The 12,458-nt window shown below is 39.6% G+C and overlaps 2 protein-coding genes across 2 annotated transcripts in view; both read right to left on the bottom strand.

Annotated features, from left to right (window-relative positions):
• igsf9a (immunoglobulin superfamily, member 9a) overlaps positions 1-602 on the bottom strand; it is a 62,443-nt gene extending 61,841 nt beyond the window's left edge. Inside the window, exon 1 of the mRNA XM_037116833.1 lies at positions 209-602. The gene's annotated coding sequence lies outside the window, so the exon portion shown is untranslated. The remainder of the gene's footprint in view (positions 1-208) is intronic.
• A 1,856-nt stretch (positions 603-2,458) lies between these two features.
• Positions 2,459-11,726, bottom strand: tmem230a (transmembrane protein 230a). Its single transcript, XM_037118118.1, has 4 exons — positions 11,569-11,726; positions 7,476-7,590; positions 7,069-7,191; positions 2,459-3,322 (listed from the first exon to the last, which is right to left on the bottom strand). Exons 2-4 carry the CDS (start codon positions 7,575-7,577, stop codon positions 3,182-3,184), a joined length of 366 nt encoding a protein of 121 aa, XP_036974013.1. The 5' UTR covers positions 7,578-7,590; positions 11,569-11,726; the 3' UTR covers positions 2,459-3,181.
• Positions 11,727-12,458: the final 732 nt, after the last annotated feature.

Raw genomic sequence — 12,458 nt, 5'->3', positions numbered from 1 at the left:
AGGGTGAGGAAGGGGGGAGGAGAGAGAGAGAGAGAGAGCTGGCAGCATTAATGTCTCATCCCTTTCAAAAAGCTGCTGGAAGTCAGAAACACTTTGAGAAAAATCATTGAGTGCTGCTTTCGTTCTTTCTTTCTTTCTTTCTTTCTTTCTTTCTTTCTTTCTTTCTTTCTTTCTTTCTTTTTGTTTCTTTTTTTACACCCATCCTTACCTGTGGCTCGGATTCTGGCAGCCGCCGCGGTACTTCCGTTTTGGGGTTTTTCTTTTTGGTTGTTTTGTTTTTTCAAAAAAAGTGCATCACTCCTCTTTCTTAGTCCTCTCGGTCCAAGTGGCGCTGCGGTTCTGTTCCGTGTGTGAACACTGTCTGTCTGTCTGTCTGTCTGTCTGTCTGTCTGTCTGTATGTCTGACTGACTGACTGACCCACAGCAGGCCGGGCTCCTCTGCTAGTAGCTGTAGCTGAAACTTGAGCGTTATTCTGTTTTAAAAGTCCTCCGCAGGCAAACAGGTGTTCATTTCACGCACAGGTGACGGTGAGGGATCGACGCACTCTGCCGCTCCCTCTCCCTGTCTCTCCCTCTCGGCTCCTCGCGGTCCTCCCTCCTCCCCCCCTCCAGTCCTCCTCCTCCTCCCTCTGGCTGATGCGTTCAAAAGGCTCGGACCACATTAAACACGAGTCCGCCTCCACGCTCCCACAATAACCTCTTTACTGTCGAGGTCTAATGAAAGAGTCCGTGTTTGTGCAGGCAGCAGATAAAAAGGCCACTTTGTTGCAGCACCTTAATCCCCCCTGATGGCACCCAGTGCGGTGGTGGTAGCCACAAGAGGGTGTCCTTTACCTGATGTTGGCGGAGGAAGAGTCACACTTGTTGGCCCTTTGACTGCGCACGGGAAATACTTTGAAAAGATAAAAAGCTGTTCCAATAGACTGTATGTATATGTTTCTTTGTTTTTCTTTTTGTTTTTGTTTTTGTTTTTTTGTTGTTTTTTTATTTAAAGTTTTTTCTATGGTCATGGTTTTTACATTACAGTAAAAAAAAAAAAAACGCAGGCCTGACACAGTACAAGGAAGAAAGGAAGTTGTGTATCTTTTTTAACCATTTGTACTTGTACTTGTTTCTTTAATTATTTGTTGGCCATTGTATGGCTTTATTGATAGGACAGCTTCAGAGATGGTAGGAAACTAAACTGATAGGGTGGGGGTGTGACACACAGCAGGGGGCCTCAGGCCAGAACTTGAGTCCGGGGCTGCTGCAGAGAGGATGAAACCTCTGTACATGGGACGCCCGCCCCTGCTTCTACATGTTTCTGTGAATTCAGCTGATTTTTATATGTATTTACCAAGTTTTGGGGGGTTTTGTGTGTGTATTTCCAATAACCCACTGCCATGTTTTCTGTATGTGATGTGCAGTTCTGGCATAGTTGCGTAAAATATATTTTGTTACTTTAGTCACCCATTCAAATTGCACCAGACTAAAAGCCTTATAGTATCCAATATTCCATGTATATGAGTATGAAATAAAAGTAAACCTTATATATTGACATATATGTGATGTGTTTCACACAGTTCCCGGCTGTGTTTTCTCCTCTGAGGCGCTGCCTATCAGGCATGCAGCCCTGCCTCATATTTAAAGGCAGGAGCTCTCTTTTTCTACAGACCAAGCAGTCCTGACTGTTTCAGACAGTCTCTGTCCTCAGTTTGTGTCTTGTTTTCTTGTAAGGATGCAGGTCTGATAGTCCTGTTTTCGTGGCTTGCTTTGTTAGTTTAGTTGATGCAGTCTTCTGTTAGTTTAGGGAGAGAATTTCTGGGTCCTGGCCCAGACTTCCTCCATCTGTTTGTTCATTTTAGCCAGGTCTCCTGACTCCCATAGTTTTGGATATATTTGGTATTATCTGTAAATAACTATTTACTTCCTTTGGCAAACTCGTTTTCAGGTATGACATACTTTCTAATGTGTTGCTGGTCACAGGATAGAGCCGACCGTTTCTGTTGTGGCTGTAACAAGTGTGTATACTGTTAACCATGAGTGGTAACACTTTTATCAGGATATCATGTCAAAATATGACAGTGGTAGAAGTATAAGTCACCCATACCAAGTAGCACTTGAGTAAAGGTCATAATTTGATATTAAAAAGTAAAGTATTTTTTTCTGGCAATAAACGTACCAATATATGAGCAGCACAATTGTTCTCTTTGTTGTCATATTTTAGGAAGTCTTTTTAAAGCCTTGGCCAGGGGATTACAACTAAGAAATATTTCATTGTTTCACTTTTAATTATCATTTGCACTGTCTCTTCTTAAAGAAACCAAACAACTTGAGTAAATGTCCTTAGTTACATACCATCACTGGTAATGTGTCAGCATCATTCATGAGGTTTGTTTTGTAAGTGGCTAAATGCACAATGTGTCTTCATCACCATCACATCCTGAGACAACTGTGACAAGAACGACAACAACAAAACTTCAGATTCTGCATCAGAGTTCTTCTTTAATTTCTTAAGCAATGTATGTAAAAATACATCTTTGATATTCAAAACCAAATGAATATGCACAAACAGCAAGACTTAATACAGAAAGTGATACATTCAATTAAAAAATATACTGTTCTTCAACAAAGTAATCACTCTTTGGATAGTACTGCAAATATAATCCTTCTGGAGAAATACAGCAGCCAGAGATTCACATATCATACTGACTACATTAAATATAGGTTTAAGATAGACTATGAAACTGTGCAAAGAAAGATTCTCAGTAACCCGGGTCATGGACTTCAAGCAGTAGTAAGTTAAAGGCATCTTAGCAGTCTCTATAAAAATGTTTCACCACTCATCTGAGGTTGGTTATCATGTCTTGACAGTGCGGTGAGTAGTCTTCATCAGCAACATGTCGTTGTACTGTCACAGATAAGCAGCAGATGTGGCATCTTCTACTCGATGCAATCACTACAAGTGTTTGGTTGCTGTTGCTGGATATATAAAGACTTTGTCGAGCTTTTGTGTCGAGGATGATGCAACACAGCCATGAGTAAACAACACAAAATTGTAAAACCGATACGGCGAAACCGTTAAAATGCTGAACAGCAATACAAGTTCTGATTTATTTGCTACGTACATTCAGAAACTCAAAGTAAACGTCAGGCAGCAGTCTCTGATCGAACGGCGTGGCATCAGCAGTTGTCGTTCGGCTCAGTCGCCGAAATCTGGGATGTCATCATAGGAGTAACCCCGGTAACCCTTGGCGGCGTAGTAGGCGATTCTCAAATGATAAAATCCGGGAAGGAAAACCAGTAGCCCGATGATGATGACAGGAATGGTGCGGTCTGGATGCTGAAAACAACAACAACAACAACAACAACCTGTGATGAGGGGTCACAGCGGGACACTTCTCTGCAACGACAATCCAAGAACCTCTGGAACCTCACATCTATTTACTGACAAACATCACATACTGGAATACTGGAATGGAAATGAGATGTTAGAAGAAGCATCACAGAGTGCTTAATGTGCTCAGCAGGTTTTAACATACTGATCTACACATCGCCTGCCAGCTCGATGTAAACATCCTCTGTATGAAAAGGGTGCGCAGGAGGCACACGGGCGCGATGGCTTCATCCGTCTGAGGTCTGGTTTCATGTAAATCACTCCATCATAAGTCATTTCAATTGCATAGCAGCTAACCACCAGGAGGCACAGGCAGTCTCTATCAACGCCCAGTCAAGTGTCTCATTTCACCACCAGATGGCAGTCTTGTGCACAGAGTTACCGCAGCCCTCTCCCTGTGGTTTTTAAAGGGTGGACTGCTGCATTGGCCATAACAATGCGTCTATCGGTTAATTGTCAAGCATTTTATCATTACATTTGTCTGACCACTCATACAGTGTGTGTTGAGATGTATGTGAAGTGGGTTTAAAAGGGTCACTTCACCAAAATGAGAACAAAGTTACAAAAACAACATACAAATACACTGAAATGTGTGTTTTTATAGTTTGACAAAAGAAAAATTGTAACACAAGTTCATTCTCTGTGTTTTTACAAGCTTTCAACTGCATCTAGTCATCTTCATTAAAAGAGATTGTCTCGGTTGTCATCTATCATTTTACTGAGGTTTCCGTACTTATTACACTGGGACCTATTCACTGGGCAGCCATTTTCCTCTGACGTCATGTATGCTGGGATAACATAATCCTGCTGTGTTACAAGTTGCAAGACCTGGTAACGTAGTAACGTAGGGAATCTGACAAATTGTTATTATTGCACCACTTCTAGATTAGTCAGCAACTGAAAAGATGATGGATAGTGAAAATCAAGATGGACATCTCGCCATATGTCAACATAAAAACAACATGTTTTAACATCCATTTGCTGATGTTAGCATTCAATCAGCAGTTTACATCCAGTGTGTATCTCTTCTAGGATTAAAATGACATGACATGTAACCTGGAGCATAGCAGTGTGACAGTTTCCTAGCATTCGAGCTTCAGACCCTGAGCATGATGTCAACAAAAAATGACCACCGTTTCCAGTTAGCTATAATGTTACTACTAACTACACCACTAACTGAGCTAACTAGCTAACGGTAGCTACAGTTCGCAACACATTGTGGTAACTGTGGTGATATGCAGACGTTATTTGTTTTCAGTATGAATCTGACAGATGGCCAGTTCTTCAATATCTAATTAAGTAGTTTAAGTGAAGGGTTAACTTGTTTCAGTGTGGGCTTCGTTTCCTTTCTCTTACAACTGCAATGGTTGACCGGGCTCAAAAGTTTTTCATAATGTTAACTGAAGACCTTGAGTGTTTTGAGTTCACCAGAAACACTCCAGTTCAATACACAAACGGGCTCAAAAACACACATACACTCTATACAGCTGAAAACAAAAACTATTAAACTAAAAATCTTTTAAACCAAAACTCATTATTTGGTTTTCAATTGCTTGCATCTTGTGTAATTTTCTTCACCACCTCGTGTGGGCTAACTGGCAAGTAGCAGTTCAAATACACTGATGCTGCCTTCATGTCAGTTCAAATTTTCTGCAAACAGAATGTGCAGACTGGGAAAAAAAAATGTTAACATTAACCTCCTACTGATCATTACAATTACATAATGTGTAGAGACTCTTTTATCTCCCACATGTAGGCATGAATTAAGGGAAGCAGAAACCCCAGCCGGGGATCCACCAAAATCTGGCACTCCATGGTATCAAAATCATTAGTTATATCCTAACATGCAATAAAAAAATTTTAAAAAAAAACATTGTGGTCAGGAAAATCAAGAGCATAGCAGAAACAAAAACTGGCAGCAAAGCAGGAAAATGTCAAGACGACTGTTCCATTACAGCTATTTAAAGGCAAGATTAACGGCATCCAGAGTGTTTTAATTACTGCCTGAGCTGACATTTTACAGGCTGTGTAAGCTTTATTGATGGGTTTTCAAGAGTAGGGCTAGTCATCACACCACAGTACTGACTGAAATGTTTTCATACTGTAGCAACAAGTGTTGTAAAACTGGCAAGTACCAAAAACTGCAATAGAACGTCTACAGAGCTAACTTTCAGTGTGTAGGATTTAGTGGCATTTAGTGGTGTGGTTGCAGATTGTAACCAACTGAACACAACTCCTAAAAAACGTGAAATGATGTCTCCAGAGCCGGTATTTGGTTTGTCCATTCTGAGCTACTGTAGAAACATGGAGGACCTGATCAGTCTGAATATATAAAAGGCTCATGCTGAGGTATGAAGAAAAACATGACGACTCTTGTGTATGACTATAAAAAATTCCTGTTTTGAATCAAAAGGTTGTCAAACGTATAATATTTAATTTTGGTTTTGGCTTCAACTCCTTGATCCACGATGGTCTTTTTTGCTCACAGAAGACAAAGTAAATCTCCCCTATGCAATGGTTTTTGATTATATTATCATGACATTTCTTATGGAACACACACACATATAGCAATAAAACAAGTGAGTGAAGATGGACTTTTCAATTGGGTTTTATGAGGGCCTACGGTTTGCATGTTCCACATTTTATTGTATGTTGTGCATTGTGCGACTCGCACCTGTCTTGGTCTTGACTTGGTCTTAAGCTGCCTTGATCTTGGTCTAAACTCTGGATCTTGGATCTGCCTTAGTCTTAAGCCCTCAAAGCCTTGGTCTTGACCTGGTCATGAGCTCGAGCCTCTTGTCCATGAGCAGATGCACGCTTCCTTTTTTGCAGTGATAATGTTGGCAGATGTAGTTTGTTAGAAATAAAAAGCAGTTCCCACTTGAGATACGGTCTGTAGATTATATCACAGTAAGTGGGTCATAAAAGAGACATTGCTGTTTAACTTCTCAAATGTATTTGTTTTTTGGCTCCCTGAGCACCACAAGTCAAGTAATTCCATTATATTGTAGAGCAGGCAGACATCTCCATGACATCTCCACTCAACCACTCAATCAGTCTAGTTAGATAAATAGAACTATAGGTAAAGGAAAAACTCTTTTTTCTAATTTTGGGGTGAAGCGTCCCTTTAAAGTAAACTGACATAAAAGTGGTATCATATTTCTTATGTAACTTCCAGCAAGAAAGCAAATTCACAACATGTCAGCCAGCTCTTTTAACACCAAAATGCAACCAAGACAACCTAAAGAAAGAGCTGATTCATCAATCTGTCCTCAGTGGTGTCTGAAGACACATTCTGGACTCATAAATGTACCATAAATGTAAAGCTCGTCACACACAGGAGCAACATGAGCAGAGATATACCCTCCTACAGGAATTAACTCAGAACAGACAGGAGGGAGGGAGGCAGCTCAGACAGAAACATTTTTGTCACAAATGGATTTTCAGGAGAATTCATGTAAGAACAAGCCTGTCAGGGTATTTACTGTCAGCTTTAAGGCGCCCAAGCATTATGGGAAAATGTACCACGCTTGACAGTAAGCTTTTTGGCAAAGAACAAGAGATAGTTTCAGAATGTATACACTCTGGACACATTTTAATTATAGTCCGGCTGTACAGACAAAATCTGGACCTGAGACTCAACAATGCAATTCGCCATTTGAAAAGACTTTATGACAACTGGCCAAACTCACCTCAACCTTTATGGTTCCTGACAGAAGAAGAGCTCCGAAGATTATGAGTAAGGAGCCAATCAGAAACAGGAATATTGCCAGCGCAATCGCCTTGTACGGGACCTTTGGGGGGCTTTTCTTAAACTGTTAAGAATTGTTCGACAAAAAGACAAGACAATAGACAGACACAGAGACAGAGACAAGAAGATGATCAGACTTGTTCATTTGCAGCTCCTCATATCTCCTCTGGTTAATCACATAAGTATTTGGCACATTTCCAGGAATTCATTCATTGGGATTTACCACCAATTAATTGCCTGTGTGCAAGTAAATGATTTGCTGATTATCAGGCTCCCGCACGATGCATAGAGCAGCAGGACACATCAGAGACAATGTCGGTAACCAAAGAAGAAGAACAGCTGTCTCACCTGTAAGTCTATGTAACCCTCGTCATCAGCAGCCAGTCGTGAATACTTGACCTTGTTGTTGGATGTTCCAGCACCCAACATATTGCTTCTAGCTGCCTTCATTATGGCATAGGAGCTGTTTGGACAGAGAGACATGCGGGGGTAATCAATCATCCATGATATCTCCACAGTAATCTCTGATTTCTGGCCCTCATTTTATCACTCTACTGTGTTCTGTAAAAATATATTAGGGGCTTTGCATACAATTCTAAGGCTTAAGCAAAGCACCCAGGCTGTGTCGGCAACATGTAAGCCAAATGACATAAATCACTAAATGGCTAAATGACAAGAAGTCTTCTTAAGAGAGTTTTGTCTTTAAGATCAGTGTTAATTAGTATAACAATTAGTTATCTGCTCCAATTTTGTACATAGACATGGTAAGCCAATAATAATAATAATCCAAGTTAATGTGAAATTGCAGGTTTTCTTTTGAAAAAATAACTATTAACTACAAACAGTGTTTTCGGGTAACTCAGCACAATAAGTAACTTACACGCACTAGTTCTGCAATTCAAGTTCTACGTTATTAAGTTAACGCTTAGTTAATGCTGTCTGTTCCTTTCATTTTGTTGCCACAAAAATAAAATCAAATCCCTGAAGCATTTGCAGTTTCTCTCCTGCTGCTCAGCAGGTGGCTGCAAGCCAGCGGAAGGCAAACCAACAGTTGTGTCAGTGTGCATGCATGGCTGGCTAATTCAATATAGTGCGATGGCAGAAAAGGACAGCATTAACTTCATGGAAATGTTCCAGATTATTCTGAATTGTTGGGAAAAAAAGGACAACAACATCATCATGGTAAATTCAAGTTGTGTGTGGAGGATAAGTGCTTGCTGTAACAGCTGTAGGTCCTGAGTCTGTGTCCAGCCTCCAGCCCAGCTAAGTCTAATCTTTGTAGTTTGACAACGCTTCATTCTGCTTTTTTAAAAAAGAGAAGACATTTATTTCCATACAGCACAGCAGGCAGCCACTTATGGGATGTTTCTGAAAGAGCAGTCATTGTCTAGAATATCTGCAGTCAGCTCCTGGCGCCCTTGTCGCTGCCCAAACACAACGCAGACATGCCTGCTGGAATCTAAGGTTAATTGGGTTGACGTAACTTTCGAAAATAATCACTTCACAGCTATGAAGCCTTTAAAACAAAAGACAAGAGTTACGTCATACCACAGTTTATTGATATATAATATTTTGCCACTTGATTTTGCTTTGGGCAAGTTAAAAAAAAAACAAAAAAAAAACAGCATCTAAAAAGGTGACTCTAGGTAAGTGAGCTCTGTATCTTCATCAGCTGATGCAACATTCATTCTGACTATTTAACCAAGCTAAAGACAGTCGAGAGTCTATTTTTAATGTATCTGCTTTATAAAAAGGAGCAGATGTTTGCAGATGTTTGTCTGTCTGAGTGGTCTAAGAACTTTTTCCCAGACCTAAAAGACACTAATAATCACACGGGTGGAGAGAAATCACATGTCAATTATTTTTCTGACAAGAAAAATGTGTATTAATCTAATGCTCCTTCTGAGCCATGAGAGATACTGCTGTTCATATTAATATTTCATGTACTTATTCCACACAAGCCAGTGAGCATCAATAAAAACAAATGACTCATAATTTTAACAGATTATCGCCGGTCTCCACGCGGAGAGAAGTGTGTGTGACTGAGCATGAGATGCGATCTTCCTCAAGGCTAAAGTTTTGTTTATGTTGGAGATTTGGGCTCTATGCATCTGTGCAATTGAGCCTCCCCGCCCCAAGGGAGAGTAAATCCATGAATAAAAACTGTTGTTCCGGCTTGAACAGAGTATGGAGGAGCTTTCAGAAACATTCTGTTGTGTTGCTAGCAGCTGTCACATCAACTCGCCACAGAGCCTCTGTGATGACGAGGAAGGCTCCAGGTTATGGCTGTTGCGAAGTTGCAGCACTTAGCGCAGCAAGGGAATACTGTAGATTTTACATAAAATGGAGGGAAGTGTTTACGAGACGACTTCTGGATGTACCTACACTACATGAGCAAAACAGCAAACAAATGGGAGTATTTATTAATATTCATCTGGACTGGTTTCAGAGGGAGAGACACAACCTTCAGTGGAAACACTTTCACAGAAGATTGTAAGATCATGTTAATTTTGCTGCAACTTGTCCTTTATCTTCTGTTATTAACATATCTAGATACAGTTGTTGATAAAGGAGATGGGTGCTAAACCATTATTAGGTGTGATAATGAGTAGCTGGTCCACCAACAGCCTCCAGAAGAGCTTCACTGCTACTTATTCCCTAATGTTTGATTATCCTGACTTAATTGTTTCAGTAGTAGACCTTTACCAGGCAAAATAATTTTGTCTGATAAAGGTCTACCACTGAAATGTAGCAAATAAATGTCATTTCATAAGTTAGATTGTGTGCAAGAGTTTTTTTTTTTTTATTTTGTTTTGTTTTGTTTTTCTGGTTTCTTTACTCCTCTATGAGAGTAAGCTAAATTTATTTGCATTGTGGCAAAATCGAGACATTTCAAGATGTCATCTTGGGCCTTGGGAGAAAAAAAATTCTGCTATTTTGTAGACCAAACAACTCATCAATTGATAATATATTTAGCATGGTTCCCTTATGCGCTGCAGATATCACTGAGAAAAAGGAGGTCATGTCTTTAGTATAGGCTCATTTCTGTGATTCTGAGGGTTTTGACGAGTTAACATTTTAGGGCATTTAGCAGATACTTTACAAAGCAATTTACAATAATTCAATCAAACATTCGCAAACTGATGGCGGAAGCTGCCATGCAAGGTGCTGACTAGCACATCAGGAGCGGTTTAGGGTTCAGTTGCTTGCCCAAGGACACTTCAAAAAGCAGACCAGGGGGGCACTGCTTAGCTCGGTCGGTAGCGCACGCGACCCATGTGCCGAGGCTCTGCAGTGGACCCGGCTCGACTCCCGGCCTGGGTCCCTTTGCTGCGTGTCACTCCCCCTCTCTTACCTTGTTTCCTGTCACACTCTTCAGCTGTACTATCAATAAAGCCAGAAAAAGCCAAAAAAAAAATACTTAAAAAAAAAAAAAAACAGGGGATTTGGACCAGCAACCTTCTGAGAACAAGACACTGGCTCTACCCCTGGGCCACATTCTGAACTTGTGTGCAAATTATACATTGTGTTTGAATGACCAATGCCAGTAGACTTGTGTTTTTAAATTTCACAGTTTTTAAATAATTAATATACAATACAGTGTCTAGTGTTTCCATACCAGAACTAGGCTATACTGTGGCGGTGAGGGGATGGGATTAGAAATATAATTGGTGGACCGTGAGGAAAGGGAGATAAAAAGTAATTTAAAAAAAATAATAATTAAAAACTTAATTAAACAAACAGAACAAGAGGGAAACAATCAGAATTTGTTTTTTTTAAAGGGAAACTACAGGGTGAAAAGAAACTACAGGGTGAATGCGGATTAATGTACTAAAATCCTGTCTGCTCTTTAATCAGACTTTATGCATGAGTCTTTGTGTTTTTCATCTGTGTATACTCACATGCTCAAACATTAGTTTCCTGAATGACGTGTGCGATTCATTAACATAATGCACATGTATTACTGAATGCAAGTGCATAAATCTGAGGTACAGTATACTATGAGACACCTTTTTTTTACTTTCCTGCAACTGTACCATGTGTTATAAAGGTGAGCACTGAAAAAGAAACCAGAGCAAACGGAAACAGCTTTGAAATACAGCAAAATGAAAGTCCTCCATGTTGTTAATTAAATCACTGTTGCACGGGGCTAATTACTAACAGAAAACACATTGGTAGCTTCTGTGTGTTTATGACATGTAACTGAGGTTTTTGTCCAGCCAACAACTATATCTGTACCGTGTTATGCTCTCTGCTCGGTGACCTGCATAGTTTTTTGTTTGTACAACGACATGTCATGTAAACACTCCTACCTAGCCTAATTAGCTGCAGCAGCATTAGCTTAACTTAACGCTACGCTGTCCAAAGCTTGCAGACACGACCCGACATGCAGCTTAACACAACGGCTAAAGGTCGTTTCTTGCCCCCGCTCCGCTCTTACCTTAAACTCGTGTTATAACGGCATAAATGTCTATCGTGCGCACATTGTACCTCCGCAGTGCCACATAACTTGGAAAATCTACGTCAACTTCCTTATTTACAAGGATTGCGCATGCGCGCTGAGCTCGCGTCCTGTTTCTTACACAGGCTGCAGGTCCGGTCCACATCCTGACTGACTGCTGTTAGGAAACTACCAGTGGTGTGATGGAAGAAGACTCCAGGTCATTCACTAGAGGAGAAGAAGCACTGCTGCACTGTAGAAACATCTAATGACAACAGAGGTCAAACTTCCACACCATTAAAAGTAGGCAACAGTGGTTTTATCAGCTCAGTGTACTGAGAGTATGAAAAACAACAGTTTGTTCTGCAACAGTATAATCTCTTTCACTGATGTCATTTTTAATGTATAATTATAATTGGATTATTATCATTATTATTGTTGATTATGCATTACTATGAAGGCAGTAATTAAGTAATTAAATGATTCAAGATATGGCTTAATAAATAAATACATATACACCAAATATAAAAAGTAAGAATAAGTTTATTTAGAAAATGTTAATATGAAAACAAAAATTGATATTTCTGCTATAATTTGCCTCTATATATATTTACCTTTGTTTTAACTCAACATTTGTTTTACCTTTCCATTGTATTTTTTATTTGATTTACTAATCGATCCATATTTATATTTATATTCATATTTACCTATGTATTTCCTTATTTATTTCTGTATTCTTCTTCCTTAGCTTTTTTATACAAGTATATATTTATTTTATCAATTGATGTCACATATAAATTATACATGAAAAGATGCCTACACTATTTTCAATTAAATTTTGGTGTATTTAATGGCATATATATATTTACTTCATTTATATATTTGTAGAT

This window comes from Acanthopagrus latus, chromosome 12, assembly GCF_904848185.1.
Source record: "Acanthopagrus latus isolate v.2019 chromosome 12, fAcaLat1.1, whole genome shotgun sequence".
Lineage (NCBI taxonomy): Eukaryota > Metazoa > Chordata > Actinopteri > Spariformes > Sparidae > Acanthopagrus > Acanthopagrus latus.
The sequence above is the reverse complement of the archived record's forward strand: the minus strand, read 5'-3'. Positions and strand labels throughout refer to the sequence as shown.

What these genes read in the sequence shown, in the direction of transcription:
- tmem230a (XM_037118118.1), bottom strand. Translation starts at nt 7,577, where the DNA reads ATGAAGGCAGCTAGAAGCAATATGTTGGGTGCTGGAACATCCAACAAC. An exon ending in AGGGTTACATAGACTTACAG is followed by an intron (nt 7,192 to 7,475) that starts GTGAGACAGCTG and finishes AATTCTTAACAG; the next exon opens with TTTAAGAAAAGCCCCCCAAA. An exon ending in CAGGAACCATAAAGGTTGAG is followed by an intron (nt 3,323 to 7,068) that starts GTGAGTTTGGCC and finishes TGTTGTTTTCAG; the next exon opens with CATCCAGACCGCACCATTCC.